This window comes from Emydura macquarii, unplaced genomic scaffold (assembly GCF_026122565.2).
Source record: "Emydura macquarii macquarii isolate MOO-44397 ecotype Brisbane River unplaced genomic scaffold, CSIRO-AGI_Emac_v2 contig_3220, whole genome shotgun sequence".
In the NCBI taxonomy this organism is placed as follows: Eukaryota; Metazoa; Chordata; order Testudines; family Chelidae; genus Emydura; species Emydura macquarii.
The window spans coordinates 9,014,087-9,039,783 of record NW_027133357.1 but is presented as its reverse complement, the minus strand read 5'-3'; the positions used below and the strand labels follow the sequence as shown (position 1 = coordinate 9,039,783).

General features: G+C 54.6%; 1 protein-coding gene across 1 annotated transcript in view; it reads left to right on the top strand.

The window, feature by feature from the left end:
- PIK3C2B (phosphatidylinositol-4-phosphate 3-kinase catalytic subunit type 2 beta) overlaps positions 1–25,697 on the top strand; it is a 69,077-nt gene that overhangs the window by 31,415 nt on the left and 11,965 nt on the right. The window contains exons 6-20 of the mRNA XM_067531869.1: positions 5,307–5,418; positions 6,463–6,542; positions 6,827–6,890; positions 8,882–9,028; positions 9,882–9,915; positions 10,394–10,589; positions 14,495–14,617; positions 18,272–18,439; positions 19,072–19,183; positions 20,275–20,417; positions 23,231–23,419; positions 24,052–24,145; positions 24,260–24,354; positions 24,590–24,770; positions 25,359–25,466. Of these exons, the coding sequence (XP_067387970.1) occupies positions 5,307–5,418; positions 6,463–6,542; positions 6,827–6,890; positions 8,882–9,028; positions 9,882–9,915; positions 10,394–10,589; positions 14,495–14,617; positions 18,272–18,439; positions 19,072–19,183; positions 20,275–20,417; positions 23,231–23,419; positions 24,052–24,145; positions 24,260–24,354; positions 24,590–24,770; positions 25,359–25,466 (1,846 nt within the window). The remainder of the gene's footprint in view (positions 1–5,306; positions 5,419–6,462; positions 6,543–6,826; positions 6,891–8,881; positions 9,029–9,881; positions 9,916–10,393; positions 10,590–14,494; positions 14,618–18,271; positions 18,440–19,071; positions 19,184–20,274; positions 20,418–23,230; positions 23,420–24,051; positions 24,146–24,259; positions 24,355–24,589; positions 24,771–25,358; positions 25,467–25,697) is intronic.

The window sequence follows — 25,697 nt, the reverse complement described above, 5'->3', positions numbered from 1 at the left end:
GGGAGTTTAGCCAGCCTTGAGGGGAAAGCTCTGCCAGCTGAGAACTGGCGAACCCATGCCAGCCTCCGAGCTAAGGGACCAAGACGAACTGCAAATTCTCCTCCTCAGCCCTTGGGCTTTTTATCCCAACACTGTCCTCGTCAGCAGAAAAATCGTCTTCCTTTGTATACAATGAGCCTTAACGAGAAGCAGCCTCCCTCTGAAAAAGTAATTTACATCAGATGAGGAAATAATGTTCCTGACTTGTCATCTGCAGGCTCCTCCTGGGCTTTTTTTTTTTAGGGATCTGGTGTATGGTTACAAAGAGAGAAGGCAGATTCCTCTCTCATCCTTTTGTGCAAAGCACAAACTGATTGCAGCGGGTGGCAGAGAAAGGCAATGTTGAAAACTTTGCACAGGCACAAGAGACTGTCTGATGTCAACTCCACTTCAGGAGGGAGGAAGGATGGTCTTGTGGTTAAGGCACCGAGCTGGACCTCAGGAGAGTGGGATTCCAATCCTGGCTGTGCCACAGACTCATTTCCTGTGTACCCTTGGGCAAGTCACTTCATCCCTTTCCGTGCCTCAATTCCCCATCTATAAAATGGGTTATAATATTTTCTTTCTCCTACCCTTTGTCTGTTTAGATTGTGAACTCTTCAAGACAGGGACTGTCTCTTATTATGCATATGTACAGCACCTAGCACCATGGAGATCCGATCTCAGCCCAGGCATGATAATGCTAGTGTAATACAAATAAATCCTTTTTTCAGCTGTCTAATCTACATAGTCTGCTCATCGCTGTGAATCTTTCCACTCATTTTGCAATGACATAGCTCATCTTTGCTATGGGCTGTCTTCTCTTGGCAGGGAACAGCATGTTTTGGGTAACTGTAGAGCAAAGATGCTCCCCACCACACACACACACACACACTCTGAAGTTCCTAATGAGCTGTGGTGGGAATGCTCTGCTGTATCTCACAGGTCTCCTGGAAAGACATTGGAGGAAGGCCCATGAACAAAGCCACATTGTTTCTGATCTTTTTTCCCCGTCCCTTCATTAAAATGCAGTAGACGCCAGGAATGCTCAAACCCTCCCCTAGCTGGTTTGGCCAACCTGGCTGCTCAGCTCTCAGAAAACATCTGACACTGACGCATCACTTTCTGGAATCTCTGGGTCCGATTCTTCTCTCACTCGTGCCCTGTGCAAAGCCGGAGCAGGTCTACAGAAGTCAGTGGAGATGGAAAGGTGTAAGCAAGAGGGACATAAGGCCTGCAGTGTTCAGTGGGGAACTCAAGTCCCTTCTCCAGCAGATACAACACAAGCTTCCCTTGCTGTGCCTTCACCCATGTCCTTTGCCCCTGATCCGTAGAGATCAGGCCTGCTCCACAGCCTGTTCAAACCTTGCTTGGTTGCCACTTCTGATGGCGGCTTTTGTGAAGGAGGCACCAGTCTGACTGAGACACAGCAAACTCACTTCACTATTCCCCTGTGCTCGACGCGAGTCAGTGATACAGAACGGAAAGGCCCCCTAACCATTAGCTCCTCTGCTATGCCAGATATGGGCTGTGCTGAAATCCATATCTATTTACCGTGCTGGATGGCCTAGAGTAGATGGCAGATTTATCATCAGGCTGTTGCAAACATGCAGAGCCTGTGACTATTTCTGGTCCTACACTACTAAGCAGCTATCTATCTAAAGTTCTTACGAGCACCTCACAGTCTTTGTCCTGCCTTTTGTATAGGTGGGGAACTGAGGCACAGAGAGGCTAAGTGACTTGCACAAGGTCGTGCAGGGAATCAGAGCTGGGAACTGACTCACGGCCCGAGCGTCCTAGGGTCATGCCCTAACCACTGGGCCATCCTTCCTTCCTAACTAGTTTCTATTTTTTCAACTCCAACAACCTGTTGCTGAAATAATAACACAACAAGCCAGAACCTAATGTGCTACCATTAACTGTGTGCTAGCTCCCCTGATGGTTCTGCAGGTAGTTAAAAAGCTGTTCACAAACCACACACACAGCAGTTGCCAGGGTGTCCTGTCCCCTGGACTGAGCAGGGCTAAGTATTATCTAGCCCATCCCTGACAAATGTTGGTCTAATCTGTTCTTAAAAACCTTCAGTGGTGGAGATTCCACAGCCTCCCTAGATAGCTTGTTCCAGTGCTTAACAACCCTGACTGTTAGGAAGCTTTTCCGACAGTCTAACTCTCCGTTGCTGCAATTTAAGCCCATTACTTCTTGTCCAGCCCTCAGTGGTTCAGGAGAACAATTTATCCCCCTCCTCTTTATAACAACCTTTTATGTACTTGAAGACCATTATCATGGCCCCCCTCAGTCATCTCTTTTCCAGAGTAATCAAACCCAGTTTTTTCAGTCTTTCCGCACAGGCCATGTTTTCTAGACCTTTAATCATAGTTGTAGCTGTCCTCTGGACTTTCTCCAATTTGTCCACATCTTTCCCAAAGTGTGGTGCCCAGAACTGGACACAGTACTCCAGTTGAGGCCTTAAAAGTGTTGAGTAGAATGGAAGAATTACTTCACATGTTTTGCTTACAACACTCCTGGTAATACATCCCAGAATGACGTTTGCTTTTTTTTTTGCAGCAGCAGCAGCAGTATTACATCGTTGACTCATATTTCGTTTGTGATCCACTATAAGCCCCGCATCCTTTTCTGCAGTACTCTTTATTAGGCAATCATTTCCCATTTTGTAGTTGTGCAATTTATTTTTCCTTCCTAAGTGGAGTACTTTGCATTTGTCCTTGTTGAATTTCATCCTATTTATGTCTGACCATTCCTCAAGTTTGTCAAGATCATTTTGAATTCTAATCCTGTCCTCCAAAGTGCTTGCAACCCTTCCCAGCTTGATACAGTCCACAAACTTTTTATAAATGTACTCTCTATGCCATTATCCAAATCATTTATGAAGATACTGAATAGATAGAACCAGACATAGCACAGAACCCACTCGCTATGTCCTTCCAGCTTGACAAATGAATATGGTTTTCCAGCTAGTTGGAAACTTATAGTATTTTCATCTAGACTATATTTTTCTAGTTTGTTTAAGAGAAGGTCATGTGAGACAGTATCAAAAGCCTTACTAAAGTTGAGATCTATCACATCTACTGCTTCCCTCCTATCCACAAGGCTTGTAACCCCACCAGAGAAGGATATTAGGTTGTTTGGTCATGATTTGTTCCTGTTACTTATCACCGTATTATCTTCTAGGTGCTTACAAAGTGATATTTTGATTATCCATTATCTTTATCCATTATCTTTTGGCACCAAAGTAAAGCTGACTGGTCTATAATTCCTTGGGTTGTCCTTATTCCCCTTTTAATAGATAGATACTATATTTGCCCTTTTCCAGTCTTCTAGGATCTCTCCTGTCCTCTACGTGTTCTCAGAGATCATCTCTACCGGCTCAGAGATCTCTTCAGCCAGTTCCTTAAGTATTCTAGGATGTATTTCACAAGGCCCTGCTAACCTGAAGACATCTAACTTTGTCTAAGTAATTCTCAACTTGCTCTTTCCCTATTTTAGCCTCACACTGATGTTAGTCATCCGATCTCTGCTAACAGTTTTGGGTGAAAACTGAAAGAAGCAGGGCTCTATTGTTGTAGGGCAGAGTGCAGGCAGGAGGTGTGTTGGGAGTACTCAGGAAGTTGGATGTGGAGAAAATCGGAGAACCTGGATCAAAAAATCCTCCCACAGGGACTAGAGTCTGGGGATGTCTGCCCCAGTGACCCCAATCGCAGCCTCCCATCCAGGCAATGGGGTATCATGGTACACTTCGTCCCACCACCTCAAAGTCTCTCCCCTTCCCTTCTCCTGAAGGTGCCTGGCTGGGTTATGTTACGGCAGTTGCACAGGATCAGTGCAGCTGTGGCTCGGGATGCAGGCTCTGCTGTGATAAGAACCAGTCATTCCTGCCGGAGCCGCCTCTGAAAGGCAGGGCTTCCTGCTGCAGCTTCCTTCCCCCTCTGCATTGTTCCCTCTGTCAGAGTAGTTTGAGGCGAGGGCTGGCTCCGTCTCTGGGTCCCAGCTTAGGCTGCAGCAGAGTGCAAGCCAGGTTTGGGCAGCCGGTGTGCACAGGCCTGCTCAGCATTTTAATTGCAAGGGGTCTTCATCAATGTAGACAATAAAGCTGAGATTTTCAAAGCTGCCTGGGGAGTTTCAACCCCTGGTTCCCGTTCATTTTAATAGGAACTGGCCATCATTTTTCCCTGGGCAGCTCTGAAAAGCCTCCGCATAAAGCTTTGAAAGGAACTGAGACGCCATGCTCCTGCTCCCATCCCATCTGTGGCTCTGTTCCCGGTTCTCTCACTGCCATACTTTCACCCCCCAGCATGCTGTCCCCAGCCTCTTTGGTTCTGTTTCCGCATTGCCCCAATGTGCTCCTGTCTCTCCTACTCCGCACTCCTTCCTGCACCCTGCTATTTCCAGTTCATCCTGCCCTTGAGCCTGCAGATGTTTCTCCCTCCCTGTGCACCTTGCACTCGGCTTTCAGGGGCACAGTGAGAGCCACCCTGGTCGATTCTCTGCTGCAGCTGACAGAGAGAGATGCCTCCAGGGCATTTCAACTCCTGTCGCTTCCAGATAAGGCCCTTCAGCCGTACCCAGTTTGGTTAGAGATGAGGTTTGTCTTTACTTCGATTGTATTTCCCAGGTGCACGAAAGCCAGAGACACTGACAGTCACCGTGGGCCTGATTTTCAATTACGCATCCCTGCACTTGGACTTTTCTGTATTGGAGAGCTTTGCCCAGCCCCCACTGAAAGTTAGTGCAAGCTCCAGCCTGCTCTTATTTATGCTGTGCTGCCCATGGCCGCCCCTGGGTAACCAAGAAAAAGGCTGAGAGACTCTAGTAGCCGGTCTCATCTTCTGCCCTGCTGCATCACCATGGTTTATATTGACCAGGCAAGCTCCCCTTTTCACCCTTTCAGCCTGGCACTCTAGAGTCATGGCCCATTTTTCAGCCGGTGAGGAGCTGGGGCGGGTCAGGTTCCTCTCTAATAACTTTCTAGAACTTACTAACTAATCTCCATAATGTCTGTTTTTACAGAGGGGTGGGGGGGAAACCGAGGCACTGAGGTGGGGAGTGACTTGCGCAGGTTCAGCCAGCCATGCACTGGCAGAGCTGGAGTTAGAGCACGGCCACTCCTGCTTCCCCGCGCTGTGCTCCAACTGCTAGAGGCCCTGATATCCTTATCAAAATGGAGGGCTTGGATTTCCAGGCCTTTCCCAGCCGAAGCTTGTGCCGCAGGTTGGAGTGGGGCCTTGGATCACAGCTGTCTTCCCCCCGCCCACCCCCCATTCTTCCAGCAAACAAGCCCTGGGCAGCCACGAATACATCCAGCACTGCAGGAAGTTTGACATTGACATCCGGCTGCAGCTGATGAAGAGGAAAGCAGTGCGCAGCGACCTTGCCAGAACGGTGAGCAGCTGCTCTCAAGGGGGAACTGAGAACGCACTGAACTGACACATCCTGTTGCCACTCCTTGACGCACTGATTTCCACTGCGGCCAGGGCAGGGGTGGGGTAGGACTCAGGTCACCAGCTATCCCAGGGTTGCTGATTTGGGGGGACGAGACCATGACTGTGACTCTTGATGGGCAACGGCCATTGCTAGGGAGAGATGGTGGATGCCATTTTCAATGGGGCTTAGGCACCTAAGTCACTGAAGTGCTTTTGAAAATATTGAGTGATGACCTTAAAATCCCCATCCTGTCCATCTAATCCTTCCCCTTCGAAACTCCAAGTACTCCCTGCAAATTGCTGCATCACCAGCAGGTTAAGTTCTGCTGCTGCTTGCCTGAGGAGACCTCGACCACTAGCTAAAAGTTCCCTGCTCCCTGCTTTGTCCATTGCAACCAGGGTTTGCTTTGTGAGTGCTTATTTAGTCCAGCTTCTAAACTCCATCAATTCCTCCTGGAATCCTTCCCCAATGCTCTTCGGGTGGGGTCCAGAGCATGGCTCTACAGAGAAAGCCATAAATGTTAGAGATGGAAAAGTCTCATTAGGATACATCTAGTCCATCCACTTCACAGTGTGGGATTGTTCCTTGCATCTGCCCACACCAGTTCTAAGTGCACCACGCAATGGAGCTCCAGGGGTACTATTCCACAGGCCTGCAGATCTCGGTGTCAGGAAACGTTTCCTGATTGTCAGCGTAGCTTGTCCTTTTTGTTAATTTAATCACAACACGCTCAGCTAGAACCCTGGGCCAGCCTCGGGGGTCCCCCCGAACCCAGGGGTCGCCTCCCCTCCCCACTTCTCAGCTGACATCGAGCAAGCGGCTGAAATACTTAATATTCAGTGGGAAGTTGGTATCTCAAATCCCTCAGTGACTTTGCAGATCTCAGCCAGAGTCTTTCACATGTCAGCAGAGAGTGCTCCTAGCTGCAGCCAGCATCGCTGACTAGGTGGGGGGTAATGCTAGCAGACCAGCTGCACCTGAACGGGTCTCTTTCTCATACAGGTGAATGATGACCAGAGCCCTTCCACGCTCAACCACTACATTCACCTGCAGGAGAGGCCAATCAAGCAGACCATCAGCAGGTAAAGAGAAGGGGACACGCGGTGGTGTGAGGAGGGAGCCTGCACAGCTCCCATTGGGGGTGGGGAGGGGCATGGATGGGTGTGTGCAGAGGAGGAGGAGGGTGGAGGAAAATAAAGGGATCCAGGCAGCAATGGACTTGCACTGGTTTCCTGGGGCTGCACTTGAAGGCGGTTTGAGTGAGAGTGACAGGCTGTCTGGTGACAAGTGGTGCAGAGACGCCTCCATGGCTAGTCTCCTGCTCCGTCTGTCTGTGCTGAGTTTTCTCCTATCTTCTCTAATCCAGGCAGGCTCTGAGTCTCCTCTTCGACACCTTCCACAATGAGGTCGACACCTTCCTAGCAGCCGAGGTGAGTGTAGCTTGCCGGGACAGGGCGGGCGGCCCTTTCTTGGATCCATGCCGGTACAGGGAGCAGCAATTTACAGCTGGGGGCAAGGGGCACGTCCGGCCTTGTCTACAAACAGACGTTGCTCCAGTTTAACTAAAATCATCTGCAAAAACAATTTTAGCAGAGCAAGTGCAAACTCTAGTCTGGACACACTTCTAGGTTACACCTGCCTTATAGCAGTTTAGCTTGCATTTGTAAACTGGGCCTTGTCTACATGACAAAGCTGCACCTGTTTAACTTCAAAGGGTTTTTAATCTGATTTCACTGAACCAGTGCACAAGGCTGTGTGGACATATATTTCTGTTTAAGGGGGTTTGTTTTGGTTAAGCTAAACCAAAACAAACCACTCTGAAACTGAAACGTGTGTGTGGAGACCAGGGTGGCGAGTTCCATAATGCCAGTCGTAGAGCTTCTAACAATACTTTGCATTCCATAGCACCTTTCAGCTGCAGATCTCACAGCACCCTTCATGTGTGCGCCAGTGTTCTCCCTGTTATACCGAGCCGCGAAGGGACTGGCCCAAGGCAGTGGGACCAGAGCACTGATCTCATGATTTCCAGTCCTTTGCGCTCACCACAAGGGACATGGATTCCTGTAATGAAGGCTCCCTGGGGCTTTCTGTTCTTGGGAAGAGCGGTTAGTTAGTTGCTCGATTTTCAGTCCTGCCCTCAGGGACCCAATGCATGTCTGCCTGTCACCCACAGGCAGGTTTTTCCCGCTAAACCCCTGGCTCCTAAAGCCAATAAACCTCTCTTGTTTTCACTAGGGAGAGGCACACCTATAAAAGGATTGCTGGCCTGAATCTGAACCTTCCCCGCCTTATTTCCCATCACATTGACTCTCTGCTTCCTCATTCCAGTCAAGGTTCCCTCATCAGAGCCAGTGCTCACCAGTTTTCCAGCCTAGTTTTGCAGATATAAGACGCAGAAATAAATCGAGAAGAGTAAGCCCCACCTAGGGGTTAAAGTAGAGAACTGGGCGTCAGGACTCCTGGGTTCTATTCATGGTTTTGCCACTGATTTCCCTCAGGCAAGTCGTTTTACCTCCTTGTGCCTCAGTTTCCCTATCTGTAAGGTGAAGATAGGACTTACTGATTTGCTGGGGTGGCTTATAGGGGTTAAGTCAGGAATGATTGTAAAGTGCTTTGAGATCCCCTGATGGAAGGAGCTATAGAATGTGTATAATTACTATGATCCCAACCAAAAATCTGACCCTTTATTCTCTGTCATTAATCCTTACACAGTCTTTAATTGATAATAAGGCCAGGCGCTTGCTCTATATGCACCTTTCATCTGTGAATCTCAAAGTGCTTGGCAAAGGAGGGTAGAGGCCATTAGCTCCATTTTTGCAGATGGGGAAACTGAGGCACAGACCAGTGACGTGTACAGAAGCGGGGAAAGGGCAAAGCTCAAGTGTCTAGCACAGTGCAGGGACAGCAAAGGGTTTCATTCTCCCTGCCCCAACTCTGTTTTTGGTAGCTGGGTTGCGGGAGCATGGGCAGGGCATATACCATGGAACCTTCTTCTTCACCTCTTCTGGGCAGGTCCAGACCAGGAGCTCCTTGACTTTCCATCCACTCACTTCTGCCTGGACTGCTGCTTTATCTCAGGCATAGTCCCACTGCGCTCAGCCTCCTTGCCAGTTCTGCACAGCTGCTTGCACTCACTTGGCCAAGAGACAGAGGGTAGAGGGCTGGCCTGCAAATGCTACTGGTGGAGTCCGATAGAAGGTGCTGTGGTGGACGGAGGCAGTTAAAACGCAGGCATCCTTGACCCGCAGTGCCAGTGGGTCTCCTTACAGCTTCTGCTGTAAATTCATCAGATAATGATCATATCAGCATATCCCAGCGGGGTAGTGGTACGAGGATCGGGGGCTGTGGGAGGCGTAAGCCATTTTACTGCACTGTGCGTTGGAGTCTGAGACCATGAGCCTCTCCCTGCCTTCCCTTCCAGGGAGACTTCCCGCTGAAGGCTGAGCGGGTGGTCCAGTCCGTCATGGCCATCTGCAATGCCCTGGCTGCCGTGGAGTCCCAGGAAATCACTGGAGCGCTGAACCTGCTGCCAGCCTGCCCCTCTCGCATGCAGCCCAAAATCCAGAAGGTAAGAGGCCAGCACCCAGATGCTGCTGCACAGGGGCTGAGCTTGGAGGGGAGGGGTGAAATGACAGGGAAGCGGCAGCTGAGCATTAGCGGTGGGTGGGTGAAAGAGCAGGGGTGGGGCTTCCCGCTGGGGAGATGTGTGGAATAATCTCCCTGGGGAAGGGTGGGAGCCTCATCGCTTGAGTCTGGCGAAGCCCTGCATAGTAGACTGTACAGTAGGGAGCAATCCTTCCACGGGCTGCATTGATGGGGCCTGATCCAAAGTCAATGGGAGCCCTCCAGTGGACACTGGATCAGGCCCAGAGATTTCAAAGCCAGCAGGGCTATGATCATCTAGTGATCGGGAGCCCTCTGACCCCCTGGGCAGCACAAAGCCAGAGAATGTCCCCTAGTGACGCCTGCAGTGGAGGGAACCATTCCTCCCTGTGACAAAAGTGAATGCCACTGAGCCTCGACCCTTGTGGATCTCCGAGGCAGAGATCCGGTCTCACTTTAAGGACCCCCCCATGTGCCGGTTAATCTAATGGAGTAGCTCTTCCACAACGAAGAGCCCACATGTGAGAACCCAGCACATTTAGGTGGGGTTGTGGTTGCAAATAAAGGGAATCTGGCCCTTTTTCATCAGTGTTTATATGCCCCGCCCCAACATACCACATGTAAAATTCCTGAACAGCTGAGACCATGCAACTGCCTTCATTGTATTTCCTTGCTTGCTGCAGTTTGAGTGACAGGGAATGGAAATGCTCCCGGAGGCTGTTACATAAAGTAGCTGGCTTGGGCAATTGCTTCCAGATGTGTCTGAGAGCAATGGAATAACCTTAACATTGCTCTTCTGGTTTCTTTTTCCTTGACAGGATCCAAGTGTCCTGGCTGTGAGGGAAAATCGCGGTAATTTTTTTCTCCTCTCATTCTGTTGCAGAGTTCTTGGGGCGTTTGATCTTCAGACCTCCTTTCCTCTATTTGGAGTGGGACAACCTTGTTTTTAAAAAAACCTTTTTTGGGGAAAAATAGTTGGGGGGGAGGGGATTTATCATTTTTTCCTCCAACATTTTCAACAACAAAAATGAAATGTTCAGTTTCCTGGGGAGGGGGAGTGAAGGGGGTTGTCCCCACTTGATCCTCCTGGAAGAGATCCACATGCAGAGTCAGATCGGCATGAAATAACTTAATCAGACCCCAAAAGTATCCCACAAGGCAGGTCGCCGTGTAGGCTGTGGCCGTTTGTAGCAGCATAGAGGCAACAGGAGCTTCCGTAATGGGCTGGCAGTGTTGGAGACCTCCCCGCCAAGGCCCAGCGTGGGAGAGGAGATGGGGGGGCAATGTTCCAGAGTGTCCCTTTTCATACCTCACCTGCCCTCCCTTACAGAGAAGGTCGTGGAGACCCTGACGGCCTCCATCTTGGATCTGGTGGAGCTATACTGCAACACCTTCAACGCAGACTTCCAGACGGTGGTGCATGGAAACAGGAAGCAGCACCTGAGCCAGGAGGCCCGTCTCCTCACCTGTCCCCTCTCCTTCACTGTCTATGCCACCCACCGCATCCCTATCACCTGGGCAGCAAGGTGAGAGGGCTTAGAGGCATGTCCCCGCTAGGCGGTGGAGGTTGATGGGGGAAGATCCCTTCCCAGGCGCCTGGTTCTTTGTCTGGAGTCACATCACAGGCTACCTCCTCATTCCCTCTGGTCTGCAGCCCCCTCGCCAGCACGATCTCTCACAGGAGGCCATAGGCCTTTGGCAGTTGCTCCGGCCATACATTTCAAAGGTATGTTAAGTGTATGGAATCCTGCCCTCTTTCCCAGGCTCTCTGCCCTGCCTGTGTCTGACAAAGCATCTAGGCCGATTGCCCCCGGTCCTCATCGCCCTCTCACATCCTCAAGGCCAGGCAGCATTGGGAAGAGCCTGCCGCTGGCATGGGAGGGGTGGCATCACGGTCTCTTAGTGTCCATTATGAGGACACTCAGTCCTCATGTTCCAGGGCATCACGAGCTGAGGTCAGGAAGAGATCTCCTTTTGTGGTGGAGAACTGGACAACTAGGCGCATCACTCCAGAGGTGAGAACAACCTCCTCTGAACCCTCTGGCAATGGCCACTCTTAGGGCCAGAGACACCATCGATCTGCTCGGTTCTACAGCCGTTAGTGAGTCGTGTGGATACATCACAACAGTGAACATATAATGTATGTCTTCCTCCTCCCCGCAACCCTGCCGCTCCACGTTACTTGCCCCCCTGCATTGGCACTGCGCCGTCAGGCTGCGGATGTGTTCAGAGCCCCAGCTGCATTCCTGTAGGGAGGGCTGGAGGACAGTGCACACGCTGGTGTTGGGCATCGCAGTGGATCGTGGAATTCAGAGCTGGTGAAGGCCTGTAGGCTCAGAGCCCTTCCCTCACTGCTCTGCCAGGGCTGCAGAGAGCGCCCTGAAGGGGGTATATATCAAAGCCTGTGGGCTCCTGGGGATTAGGCAGTTCAACGAGAGAACTGGAGCTGGCGGAGGGGTCCATCCCTAGCTGGAAAGGCTGCAGCTAGGGTTGGTTAGTTTGCTGAATGGGTGTCTCATCCCTGCCAGAATCTAGGAGCAAAATGGGACCTTCCCTCCGTACCTGCACGCCCTTTAAGGATACTACAGAATAAGCCAGGAATATGGACCTAGACAGGATCAAAGCTTGGGAGGCCGGAGTCCCAGGAAATCCAGCCCCTTGGTGCTACGCTGGGTGGGTGCCAGAGAACACCCTGGCAGGGAGGGAGGGGAACAGAGCATTCCCTCTTGCAGCAGGGCGGGGAGTCCGAGAGCTGGGATTGAAAGAGGCTGCAGAGAGCTAGTGCAGCCAGTGAGGGGGCCCCGTGCAGCCGGACGGCGCCGCACTCTCCGTAGCCCAGCACTGTTTGTGCAGGCTGCGCTGGAATGCTCGCGGAGAGCCCATTGCTGCAGGCTCCCCCGCTCCCCACCGCTCATGCCTGCTGCAGTCCTATAGACAGTGACAGATGGGCCTGTTCTCAGCTAGGGCTTGTGCCCTGCCGGCCAATGGCAGTTTGGGCTTTTTTCCCTTGGCGGATGAGGGGACAATGAGATGTGTGTGGCGAGGAGGGGGGATTGTGTGTACGTGTGGGGGGTTGGAGGAGGGGATGCTCCTTTTGTCAGCTGCATGGTCTTGGATGCGTGTGTGTCACGCAAGGCAGGGCGGATGCCCATTGGTAAACCACGCTCCAGGCTACGGCTGGCTGCCTTACAGAACTCTGCAGCTCCAGGAGCACGAGCACACGAAGGGGGAGAGGGGGTGGGGACAGTCAGGGGTAGGAGGCAGCAGCAGTGGTAGCAGCCGCCCTCCAGGGACCCCTTGCCTTTGTGCCATCCTTAATGTATTCCAGTCGGTGATTGACTCCGAACAAAGGAAGTAGCCTGGGAAATCCAGGCATCTTCTGGCCTTTTTCACCCCGCGGCCTTCCCTGGATCCTCGCTCGGCACCTGTCACAGGGCCGGGTCCTTCTGGGAGACCCCCATGTGATGGCATTCTGTGGCATATGTCGAGCTGGATGTCTGGAAGGAGTTGGGCCTTCTCTCTATAGCAGAAAGCAGCAGAGAGATTCCATGGCTGACCTAGAGAGGAGGTGGAGGAAGGGGGATAAAATCACCCACCCTCCTGCCTGAGCTGCAATGTTCAGGGGAGGGGAAGGGGCTGAGAGGGGACATGGTGTTTGGACGCAGATGCTCACCCTCTGGGGTGAGTTGTGTGCCTGATCTCAGGGCAGATGGACCAGTTGGGGTTACAATAAGATTGTCAAGAACCTTGGCCTGAATTTCCAGCCTTGCTGGCAACACAACCTTGAGAGACTTTTGTTCAGTGTCACCTCTCCCCTCCAACCTTCAGTGTCTTTCATTGTCATGGAGGTGCCCTGGCCTGTGTGTTGAAGCTGCAGACCACAGCAGAAGACCTCTGGGGAGGCTCCAGAAATCTGGCAAGGGAAGCTGTCCTCTGCGGATCTCTGAGTCCAGTTTCATGGACTCACGGAACAAATTCTGGGGCCATTGTTTTCCATGGAGCTTTGCACCAGCTGAAAATTTGGCCCCAGAGTTGGACTAAGGATTCAAGGCCTGGTTCTCCCCTTGCCTCGTAGCTAGTGATGTCACTTATGTTGATACTGGATGCTTAGTGATCAGTGTGGATGCCAGTGAGACATGGTACGCCCGATTTGCAGATTAATAAGGTTTAATGTGCAAGGTTTTCTATAAATACACTAGTTGAATACAAAGCCTAAAATTAACTACAATATATCAGACTCTCTAAACCTGGAGAGCTAAGCAGTTCCTTGGAAGGCTGTATACAGGAACGGCTTTCATCAGGGGCCCCACCAGGGAGTCATTGGATCTTCTGGTCCGACCAGCAGCACCTCCTGCGGAATCAGGCGTTGATGGAACGTGCCCCTTTGTTTAAGTGGTGACTTTTTATACACAACTTTTACCTTATTACCTATTTATTAATGATTATATATTATTACCTACATCGGGTTTTTGCCCTTAGCCACGTTTTATTTTTTCCATAATAATTGGGGTCGTCACAACAAGATCCGATAATAAGAGGGGCCTTGGCAGTGGAAAAATGTTCCCGCAGATGTTCAAGGATAACTTGTTATTCCCATCACCGTTATCTATGTGCAGCTGCAAGCATACACGTTATGTATTTTGTCTTCTTATGTGCTGTGGTATGTAGAAACTGAGCCATCTGCAAGGTTACTCAGTATTTCTGTTTGTCCCTGCCAACCGGAAGATGTCAAGCTGTTGAGGCCAGAATGGTCAAGCAAGCAACTTAAGCTATGCTAGGCCCCAAAACAGTGGTCACGCAACTCAAATTGTTCTGGGCCTCCAACAACTTGCACTATGCAAAGGAAGCATCAAACCCCACATCAGTGTGTGTCAGTGAAGAAAGTCTGACCTGGTAGCGTTTCACAGACCTTTCACACAGATGCTAGTGACTCCATGAGGTGAAAGGCAGTGGGGAATTGAGTCTGCAGGGAGACTTATCCAGATCTCTGAATCTTCCTCTGCCCAGGGCTTGTCCAATCCCCACTGGGGGCCCCTAGGAAGATACGTTTTAAAGGCTTAGGTTTACCTGTCACCTGCTGGATTTGAAATACACCCAGCAATTTCCCACATGCGCTGCTCCTGCTTTCTGTGCCGCCTTGAGAAGGGGATAAGCCACAAAGGAAGAGATGAGGAATTGGAGGGGAGAGAGCTGGAAGTGGGAGTAGGTCAGTGTGCACTATGGAACTTTTAGTGCGCGGTAGCAGGGTCCACGTGATCTGTTTGTGCATGGCAGTAGTGCGCTGTAGATTCACACCCCAGCTTAGAGTGCACTAATTGTCCACATAACACACTCACAGTGACTGGAGAAAGCAGAGAGGAGACGCCTTTGTTGCTTTGCTCTACGTTGCAGGCATGTCCTTACCGCTCCGTTTTATTTTCTCCTCTCGCAGCTATGAAGACTTCTACCTCTCCTGCTCCCTCAGCCATGGCGGCAAGGAGCTCTGCAGCCCCCTGCAGACCAGAAAGGCTCACGTGTACAAGTACCTCTTCCACCTCATCATATGGGACCAGCAGTAAGGCAGCTCCCTGCTTATCTCTGACCGGCATCCCTGGGCCTCGGGTGGGGAGTGGAGAAGAGGGACACCGAACAGGGCGGGTGTCCTGTTGAAGGGGAGCTGGATGCAGTCGGCCACGGGTTGAATGCAGATGGCAAGGCGACTGTGGCAGAGACAGGCCCATGGAATGAGACGGGGAGGAGGGGCAGCTGGGGAGAAGCGGCAGCACCTTTCTTCCCTACCTTCGTTCTTGCGCAGTGCTCTCCAGATCTCCCAGGGGAATGAGATCTGGATTCACAGAGCTCCTTTGTAACAGCCCTTGCCAGAGAGCGACGGCAGTGCAGATGTCCTCACAACGGGCAACATGAACAGCACGGGGGCTGAGACCCCAGGGACCCCACTGTTGGAGGGAGGTGCTGCCAGTGTAAGAGAGCACCCAGGGGAGATATCCATGGAGTCTGTCAAACCCAAGTCATATACCGACTACTTGTTCCCCCAGGAGCTCAGGGGCTTCTGAGGAAAAGGGTCCTGGACCCAAACTGCCCCCTGCTCTAGTCCAGCAAACCAGAAGCCCCGGGGAAGAGGTTTTGCCACATGAATTTGTCTCGGGGGGGAATGTTACCAGCAAAACTGTATCAGTATAATTCTACTGCTATAGCTGTACTATATAGTCCAGAATAAGTGTCCTCACCAGGAACTATATATAATTAGAGCAGCATAATTATACCAGCATAGCTCCACCAGTAAGTGTCCCCCAGTAGACAATACAGTCATCGCTCCTGGAGTCATCAGAGGCTGACCATAGTAAACCCAGCTCCTTACTGTGGCATTAATGCAGCTTTGGAACAAGAACACGTGGACCCCAGCTTGGGTCTGGCTGTGCCAAAGAGCTCAGGGCCAGCAGTCCCAGTGCTCAGCCACTCCCACTGGGCCCTTAGCATCTCTCCCTGAGGGGTTCTCTTTACTGGTAACTCACACACCGTAACACAACATGAGCCTGCGCTTCCTCCCAAAGCCTGGCTGCTCCAAGGGCTCCCTGACAGGGTTTGGTTTGGTTTGGTTTGGTTTGGTTCTTTTGTTTTTCTTTTTCTTTTTTCTTTTCTCTCCTCTCCTTCTCACTCCTAGTTCCTAGAGACACGCCCAGCCCCAATTTATAGCCTGGCTGAAGCTAATTGGCCCCACCCGCCAGCATGATTAAGCATGCCCCTGAAGCAGTGCTGGGTTTTCACAGTGGTACTCAGGGCGATTCTGCAGAAGAGCCCTACAGTGACTAAGGGGGGACAGTCAGTAGAGCTTTACGATAAAGCCAGCGGGAGCAGCTGAGGTCCTGGTGAAATAACTTCCGAGGGGCGTCCAATCCCCTGGCAGATGAAGTAGAAGGTACTTGGTCCTTTTGCTGGTGGGTCTTCTCCTTTAACCGTCAGCCCAGTGGCTTCAGGGAAAGGGGATATGATCTAAATATAGCCCTAACAGCTGAAGGACATTTGTACTAAGCCAGCAAAGGGGAAGGGAGAGGGATAATTTTAGAAGGAGTCCATCCCCTGAGAAGGACCCAGGGGGAGAGAGACAGCAGTGCTGGCATAGAGGGGTGTTGTTAGATGACTCCCCTTTGTGTGGATCTTTCCCTCTGAAAACTGCATGTTCGGAGAGGTTAAACCCCAGGCTGCATGGGCTGGGCTCTGAGCCCCCTCTCTGGGTCCCCTTTGCTGGCTGAAAGAGGGACCTCGGCCATGGGAGTCAGCTGCCTCAGGGGGCATTGCCCTGTCTGTAGCTATGAAACTGCTTTGGTCTGGCACACCCCTGGGCTCTGCTAGCCCTCCAGGATTGGCTTCAGGACCCCCCGGCTGGCACCTTCCTTTAAAGTGACTGCTTAGGCTGGGTAAACAAGCTGGGACGAGGTTAGTGTCTCTGTGTGTGTCTGTCTGTGTCCTCTCCCCACCACCCTGATCCCCCTCCCTGGGGAGTTTTGGTGCAGCACTGGCAGGCTCCAGAGGGAGGAATGTCTGGTCCTGCGGCTGGTGGCCCCACCAGACCTTGTAGTGGGAGCAGGAGGGGGGAGGTAAGACGGGGTGGGGCGGGGGAGAGGTAAAACGAGATCCTCTGAGCCCCCAGGGAGAGGAAAGATCTCCAGAGCTGATGTCTCAGTCCCCAAGGTGAAATCCACTAGCATGCAGTCTGACTAGACAGGTGGAGTAGCAGAGCTTCCCTATGGATCACATCTGTCCCCTCCACTAGTGCCCATGGGATACCCTATAGTGGAGATCAACCCCTTCTCATAGGGACTGCTGGGCTCCCCCTATACAAGGTCAACCAAGCTTGTTCAGCTCCTCTTCTCTCTTCCTCACCCCTGCAGGGCCTAAAAGTATTCCCTATAGGGAGGGAACCCAGCCCCTTCTTCCTGCTATAGAACAAAGATGTAGCAAGGACCCTGGCCGCCCAGCTGCTTCCTTCATAGGATCTGTGGCCATCTCCCTCCCAACGCTTTCTCCCCCCCGGCTGGGAGCCTTGCAGGGGGTGGATTTAAAGCTTCCAGACCCATCCCTTCCCCTAGGTAAGGGGTCGGCGTGCTTCTCTCCCCTGGCAGCAGGATGCATAGCTGTTGGCCCATGGCCCTGGCTTTCCAGGCAGCTCTCGGTGTCGCCCTTCCCCGTGTAGCGCTGAGGAGCAGACGCTGATCAGGCAGGAACGTCCCAGTGAACGGTGGGAGAGCAGCAGAGCTCTCTCTGAACAGATCTTCCTTCCACCCTGCCTCATCTCCATGTTACTTCAAAGCGCTTCTAGAACCCACTCATTCCACCGCTGGCCCCTGTTCCTGAGGGCAACGTCCACTGGGCTGAGCCATAGGATCAGGAGTCGGGAACTCCTGGGTTCTTGCCTCTGCAAGGGACTCCCTGTATGACCTGGGGAGGTCCCGTCCCCGCTCTGTGCCTCGGTTTCCCCATCTGCACAATGGCGTGTTGTGAGGTTCCATACATCGGGCCATCATCCGCTGGTGTGAACTGGCGCGGCTCCATTAAAGCCAGTGGTGCTGCAGTGACTTACGCCAGCAGGGGATCAGCCTGTTCAAGTGTGTGAGGTGCTCAGACACGACAGTCATGGCGGGTGGGCAGTGTATCAGCACCTAGGTACATAGTGGGGGAGCCATGAGGTCAGAATAAGTTGCAGTGATTTACGGTCACTACTTCTGGGGGCGGGGCTGGAAATTCCCTCCCCAGCCCCATGGGGTCAGTACCAAGAAGCACCGGGTGCCCTAACTCCCCTGAATTTCAGCGGGCAGCAGAGGTTGCTCTGCCGTCTCAAGGGTGGGCCCTGCAAGTTGTCGCAGTAAATTGAAGTGCTGGGGAAAGGCAGCTCCCTCTCCGGAGTGCCTGGTGTCTCTAAGGGTGTGTCTACATGGCAGCTGGGGGGTGCTTCCCAGCGTGGGTAGGCGGGTACATGGGCTCTGCTCGCGTATAGCCAGGGGTCGGGTGGGTTCGTATTCAGGCCGCTAGCCTGAGCTGCTGCCTGGGCCACCGCGGACCTACTGGTATTTTTAGTGCATTAGTGTGAGTGGAGCTAGGGCATGTCCGTCTACCTGCGCTGGTGCAACGAGCCCCTTGGCTATGCAAAGAGGCCTACCCTGGCTATGAAGCCACCGTTCTGCCTCGCAAATCCCTGGCTGCTTTCTTCTAGGATCTGCTTCCCGATCCAAGTGAACCGCTTGCCGCGGGAGACGCTGCTGAGCGCCACACTCTACGCAGTGCCCATCCCGCCTCCGGGAAGCTCATCTGAGACTAACAAGCAGCGGCGGGTTCCCGAAGCTCTGGGCTGGGTCACCACCCCACTTTTCAACTTCAGGCAGTACGTGCACCGTCCCTGCCCCATCCCCTGGGCGAAGGGCTGGGCCCAGAGGACATGTTGGAGGGTGGTTACCAGAGCCACCGACTCAGCTGTGATACCAAACCCCTGGGATCGACTGGTGCCAGCGCCCCCCCCCCTCCCCGCAGAGCACCAAGGCCACTGAATTGACCCTTGTCTTGGCCTTGTTGCCGCTGAGCTGAGCATGGCAGACCCAACCCACGATGGGGTTGCTCCCACACTGGAGGGGCTCCACAACGAAGCCATCTTTACTCAGGAAACCCCCTCCCCCCTCTGGGTCCTCTCCTTGGTCTCAGCTTCAACAAAGCAGGTCCTGATTCCCAAGGCTCTAGGATCATAGATTCCAAGGCCAGAAAGGACCATTGTGGTCATCTAGTCTGACCTCCTGCGTAGCCCAGGCCAGAGAACTTCCCCTACAAGAATGCCTGGAGCAGATCGTTTAGAAAAATTGCCAGTGATGGAGAATCCCCCACGACCCTTGGTAAATGGTTAAAACAAATGTACACCTTATTTCCCATCTGCCTTGGTCTAGCTTCAACACCCAGCCATTGGATTATGTTCTCCCTTTCTCTGCTAGGGACGGGCATAACACCCTGCCCCCTTCCTTCTTCCAGGGTCTTGACCTGCGGGCGGAAGCTCCTGGGCTTGTGGCCAGCAACTCAGGACAACTCCAGTGCCAGGTCAAGTGCTCCCAACTTCAACCAGCCCGACAGCGTTATCCTGCAGGTGAGGGCCCGACTCGGCTTTGGAGCCTGCATTTTTGGCTTTCTAGCACTCGGGAAGCTCGACCTCCTCTTCCTCTCTGAGCCTTCCTCGGGGAGGAAACTTGCCTGGTTTGTCCCAGCTCTGTCTTGGGCTGAGCCAGTGTTCAGTGCAGGAGGGGCGTGTGATAGGGCCACTGCAGACGATGGCCCAGCTGTGAAAATGGGACTCTCCCCCTCAAGCTTCCCCAAGCCAGGAAGGCGAGGGTCCCGCAGCAGGAGCCGCCCCTTACCCTGACCAAGCCGCATAGGCACTGACTGGTAATGCCTCAGCTCAGTGGAGGGGGGAGAGGCCTGGCCCTCCATCTCACTGCACCAGCCAGTCGCTAGCCATGCAGCTGTGTCTGTCTGTGTCTAGTCAAGCCAATCAAAGAGGGCAGCCTGCTGTGCGCCCCTGGGTGCCCTTCACCGTCCTACGGCATCCAGCACGCACAGGAGGCTGCGAGGGGGAGGAAGCCGGTGCTCTGTTGGCTCCATAGAAGGGGATGCTGGGAGGGGCAGGGGCTCAGTCAGCTGGCCTGGCTCCCTGGGCTCTGGCTTGCCCAGAGCGGGATGCTGTGCAGAGTGGGGCGAGATATCAATCTCTTAGTGCTCCTGGCCTGGAGGTTTCCCAACTCTTCCCGGTTTGTGGCTCATGGGGGTGGTAGGGCCTGGCAGCGAGGTGGACACAGAAAGGCAATTCGACCCCATCGGCCTCACATTCCCCACGGGGAGAGCCCCATGGGTGAGCCTTTCATGGCCTTAGTAATGAGTGTTTCAGGGGCCAGCTGGGAGTATATAAGAGCAGTTGCACAGCACATGGGGCTGCAGGCGGTGCAAAAGCAGAGGGTGAGGGGGTGTTGGCATTCCCAGAATCCCACCTGCCTTGGGGTAGCAGTATTATGGGGGGGTGGGGAGGGAGAGAGGATGCAGGTATCCTGATAACACCATGTGCATCAGGGTCATAATATGAGGCATGAGCATCCCAAGTGCGCCCTGTGCCCTGGAGGAGGGCAGTAATAAGATAACAGAACCTGCTGGGTGACCTCCAACCCACTCTTCTTCCCACCCCGCCAGATCGATTTCCCAGCCTCTGCCTTCAACGTGACGTTCACGAGGCCACCGGCTGCCGAGTTTAGCCCCACGTACGAGTTCCACAGCCTGGGCGAGCAGGACCAGCGCAAGCTGAAGGAGGTGATGCAGAAGGAATCGCTGTACTGGTGAGAGGCCATGCTTGCGCGGGCGGCGCACACACCACAGGGCTGACACGCAGGGAGTCCAGATCTCAGCCGGGATGCCGGCTCCAGCTCTCCTGCCCTGAACTGTAGCTCGCCAATGGGGACCACGCAAGGATGCGGTCACACGCGGATAGCAACGACTGGAGGGCTGTCTCCGGGAGCTGACGTTGGTGTGGGTGGATCTCCATTGGGTTTTGTCCTCCGAAGTCTGTCTGTCCCCTCTGTGGGAGGAGGTGTCTTGAGCACAAAGCCAAATGAGGTCCCTTGAAGGCAACAGAAAAACTCACTCTGCTTTAATAGGCTTTGGATAAAGGCCTGTGGCCAGGCAGGTCCGTGACTCTCAGACCAGTCCAATCGCGCACTCTCCTCCCCCCCCACACACGTTCCCGCTGGCAGCAGCGGGACCAGAGGTTTCTCAGGGCCTGACCCTCATCTCTGGCAGGCTGGGGCCTCACTGATGGACACTCTGGCCCTGAGAATCACACAAGGAGCTGTGAAGCTCCCTAGGGGGCGGCTAGGGTCAGGGATCAAGTCTGACGCTTCTGGATGTGCGGCTGCTCCCCCATGCTCCCTGGCTGACCGCAGGCGGTTCGTCTGTCCTTCCCCTGAGCTCCCCAACCTCGTGCTCTGGCAGATGGCTTAGAGGGGAGAAGCTGCCTTCTCCAGATATGTGTACGAGGAGGATGTCTCCAGCCATTTCCGTGTCGCCCCCGCTCCGCCCTGCTCAGGGCAGCTGGCTAGCCCACCCTCGCCCGGTGCCTCCACGTCAGAGTCCTCCGACATGTCTATAAAAAGGAAGGATCAGCTGTCCCTGGCCACACGCAGGGCAGCTCACCGCAGGCTGAGCTAAATGCTGAGGCATTGCCCTCTGATCCCCACCAGTGGGACGGGGAGAAGGGGCAGTATCTGGGAAACGAAAAGATCCCAGGGGACCTGGCAGAACCCAGGGACTTGGAACCGGGCTGGGAATAGCCAGCAAACAACGTTCCCCCTCTCTCTCTGTCACCCTGCCCATGGCTCCCCAGGGCGTGCACACCTCCTGCCAGGCTGCCCTGCATGTGCCTGCTGAAGGGGGGGGAGGGTTTCCAGCCCCATTGAAGGTTCATTACAGCCCCTGCCCCATTTGGCAGCTGGCCCACCCCTGCCTCCTCCTGCTCCAGTTCTCCCTCTCTAAGCACCAGAGCCCTGGTACTCCCAGTCCCATAGCCTCTCTCCTGCCCCCATAGCCTCTGTTGTTTTGGGGAGCTGACGCCTCCCCAAGCTCTGGGCCGTCTGTGCCCTTGCTCGCTCCCTCCCTCCAATCTCCTGTATCCCCAGGTCCTGCCCCGGCCTTTGTGTGCCCTATGTAGCAGGCTAAGGCCAAGGCAAGGCAGAACGATGCCCGTGACCCATCCCTGAGTCCTGGTCACCACGTGCCAAATCTGCTCCACCGCTGCACTCACTACAGCTGGGTCAGAGAGCACCCCTTGCTGGCACCCACAGGCAACGACCTCTCTGCCGGCTCCTCCTGGGCTAGGCACAGTCTCGGCACGTGACACTACCTAGAGGAACTGGGCGCAGTGGTGGGAACTGGCAGGAGACATCCTGCCCTTCCTGGCATTGTGCAGTGCCTGGCCCGCCCGCTCTGCAGCTCGTCGGGTTCATTGCCAGGGTGGGCCGTTCCCGTCTTCTCCTACGCAAGCAGTGCTTTCGCTTTCCTTTGGCTTTGTTTGTTTTGGGTGAGCTCTGCGAAAGGGAGTGCCTGGGAACCCAGCTGGGCCTGGGAGCTGGGTGGGTCGGCTTCCCACACACCCAGCTCCGCTGCTGCCCCTCAGTCCTGATCTGCCACCCCACCCTGCTGTTCCAGTCCTGAGCTCCCCCACCCCTCCAAGCTCTGCCAATGCACCTCAGTGCCCACCCCCAGCCTCCATGGCCGCTCTTAGACCCCGGGAGCTGTCTGTCCCATAGAAGTGTGCCCTGGTCTGCGACGTGGAGAAGTGTCCACTAGGGACCAAGGATATGTCTCCAGGCAGTTGCAGGGTGAGATTGCAGCTCCTGTCCCAGAGCACTGGTCCGGCTAGCTAGATCAACGCAAGCTCACCTAAATCTACAAGAGCTGCAGTCACACCCTGGGGCTGCAGTGTAGACACACCCGAAGTTGAGACCCCCCCCAACTCATTTCACAGGGCCCACAAAGAACTAGTGCCATTGCCTCTGTGCTGAGAGGCCCAGGAGTGCGGGATTGTCACTGTCACTTCCTGCAGTCACTGGAATGGAACATCACGTCTGCAGCAGCCCAGGGCTCCGGGTTGCTGCGGTACTGATCCGGGTTTTCAGGAGGAGAGAATGGGGGGAGGCTGGAAATTCTCCTCACCTCACCCCACCTGGTCCCAGGATATTAGCGAGAGGAGGTGGGTGAGGTAATAGCTTTTATTGGACCAGTCTCTGCTGGTGAAAGAGAGGAGCCTTCCAGCTCTTCTTCAGGTCTTCTCCAAGGCAGCTAGAGGGCCCCCTCCACCCAGTGCTAGTAACAGAGGAGCCGAAGTGGCTGTGCTGGGGTGACTTTCCTGCTCTCTTGTGGCCGCTCAGAGCAATGGCCCTTTTATTTCTTGTCCGTCTCCTGAGATGCCTAGAGCCAGACCCTGTTCCCAGTGACATCCATGTCAAACCCTGTCTCCAGGGCTCTGTGACCTCGGGCAAGTCACCCCCCCACCCCCACCACAGGCCACAGGGCTGTTTGTACGTACAGCGGGGATGGAAACGCTTTGCTCTCTCAGGGGACTGAAGTCTGTGTCTCTTGATCCCTGCCGCCCTAGGCTGACAGACGCCGACCGAAAGCGACTGTGGGAGAAGCGCTATTACTGCCACGAGCAGTCTGGATCGCTGCCTCTGCTGCTCGCCAGCGCCCCCAGCTGGGAGTGGGCCTGCCTGCCTGACATCTACGCCCTGCTGAAGCAATGGACTTACATGAACCACCAGGATGCCCTGGGGCTCTTGCATGCAACGTAAGCCACTGCCTGGGGCCTCTGTCCTTTGCAGGAGGGGGAGACATGCGGTGGGCAGAGATTGCTCCTTCTCCTCGCCCCAGCCACTCACTGAGGCTGCAGCTTCTGCCTCTGAGCCGGCAGCGGCATTAAAATGCATCCAAATCCAATGAACGTCTGAACCCAAAACCGTCCTAAAACTGCTGAGCCGGCCTGGAAGTGAGGGGGAGAAAGAGGGCATGGGGGGAGGTGGACACAAAGAAGTTATAGCCTATTAGTGCCCTCTTTAATATTGCAGCCATGACCCACCGAGTGGCAGTGAAGACAATAGGGGAACTGGGGGAACCCTGAAACTGATCCCAACAGGAACCCCACCCCAAAAAGTAAAAGAGGTGGATGAGGAGACCAGGAGACTTTCTGGAGATAGGCCAGGCATCTCCGGTCCCATTCCCAGTGGGATGATGTGGTTTCCCTGCGAGGCTGCAGCTGTGCTTTCCCCATTACCTCCACAACACCCCCATAGGAGGCTGTGGCAGCAGCAGGAGCCCCTCTGCAGGGACCCTGGTGGTCTCATCGGCAGGTCAGTGGGCTGGGCTCCTCTGGAGAGAGCCTGCTGTGATCTCCTCCCAGTGACGCATGGCTTGTGGCTGTAGGTTCCCGGATCAGGAGGTGAGGCGGACAGCTGTGCACTGGATCGACTCCATGTCGGACGCAGAGCTGCTGGATTACCTGCCGCAGCTCGTGCAGGTGAGTCCCTGAGTCATTCCGCCCAACCTGTGCAGCTTGGCCCCCGGTTCAGTCCAGGCCTGTCCGTCTGTCCTGTCTGCTGACGGAGGAATGTCCTGGCTTCTCCCCTCCCAGGCCCTGAAGTATGAGTGCTACCTGGACAGCCCCCTGGTGCGGTTCCTAATGAAGCGAGCCATCTGCGACTTGAGGATCACCCACTACTTCTTCTGGTAACGTTGGTGTGGATGCTGCGGCCTTTGGGAAGGGTCTGCGCTCAAGCAATGGGGGTCCAATGGCGTATGGTGCCCGGGAGTGCGCATCCCGCAATAAACCTCACCAGCCATGATGTGTCCCCCCAGGACTCCCTCTTAGCCTGTGAGGTACAAGCCCCAGCCCCAGGGAGAGTAGGAATGAGGGGTTGGAGCCCCTGGTCCTGACCTGTCCGTGCTGCCCTCCTCCTCCCAGGTTGCTGAAGGACGGCCTCAAGGACTCCCAGTTCAGCATCCGCTACCAGTACCTGCTGGCAGCCCTGCTCTGCTGCTGCGGCAAGGGCCTGCGGGAGGAGTTCGACCGGCAGTGCTGCCTGGTCAACACCCTGGCCAAGCTGGCCCAGCAGGTTCGAGAGGCCGCGCCATCATTGCGACAGGTTGGTGATCAGCCGCTACCTCTGGTTGGGGTGTGAGGGAGGGGATTGAGGGGTGAAATCAGAAGAGGAGAACAAAGCTCAAGGGGCTGCTCGCTTTGGTTACAGGCAGTGCTCCTCTGTCTGCGGGGAGCAGGGCGAAAGCGCTAGCTCCATTTCCAGCCTCTCCCAGTGGGAGGTGCTGTCGGGAGCCATGCAGGAGTGCTGGCTGCCGCCCCACCTCTCAGGTCTGCGGGATAGGAGCGTTGTTCCCCTTTCTCCTCCAGCTCCGCCCATCGAGGGCCCTTCCGTAGCCCGCACATGGGCCCAGGTTCCCCCAGCCGCCTCGCCCATAGTTCCTTGAGTCAGGGGCACCTCCCTCCAGCTGAGGGTGACCAGGTGGGCCTGCCCAGCGCTGCTCCTTCACGGTTCCCTGAGCGGGGCCGGGTTTCCAGGCGTGGGGCGTCCATGCTGTAGCTGGAGAGCGAGAGGCTGGTGTTGGGAAGGGGCCATCCCTCCGGGGGGGTTGGCGCTGGAGCAGGGAGCTGGCCGGGCTGTGGGTGGGGATGTGCCGGCGGGGCTGTGACCCACCCCTCCCCACCTCTCCGGCAGGCCATCCTCCGAGAGGGGCTGGCGGACGTGAAGCAGTTCTTCAGCGTCAACGGCTCCTGCCGCCTGCCGCTTAGCCCTAGCCTGCTGGTGAAGGGGATCGTGCCCAGGGTGAGTGAATGCCAAGGTGACTGATTCTAAGGAGGATACCTTTGCATCATCCATCCATCGGCTCTTCCCTCCCCCCCCCATACCTACCCCACAAGGAGCACGCATGCTCAGCCCGCACACCTCGGACCCACGTGCTCCAGACGACCAGCCCCGCGTCTCCTCTCCATCCACCCCAATGCACCGGTTGGGCTCCTGATCTGCCCCACGTCGCCATGCACCCATCCCCGCCTG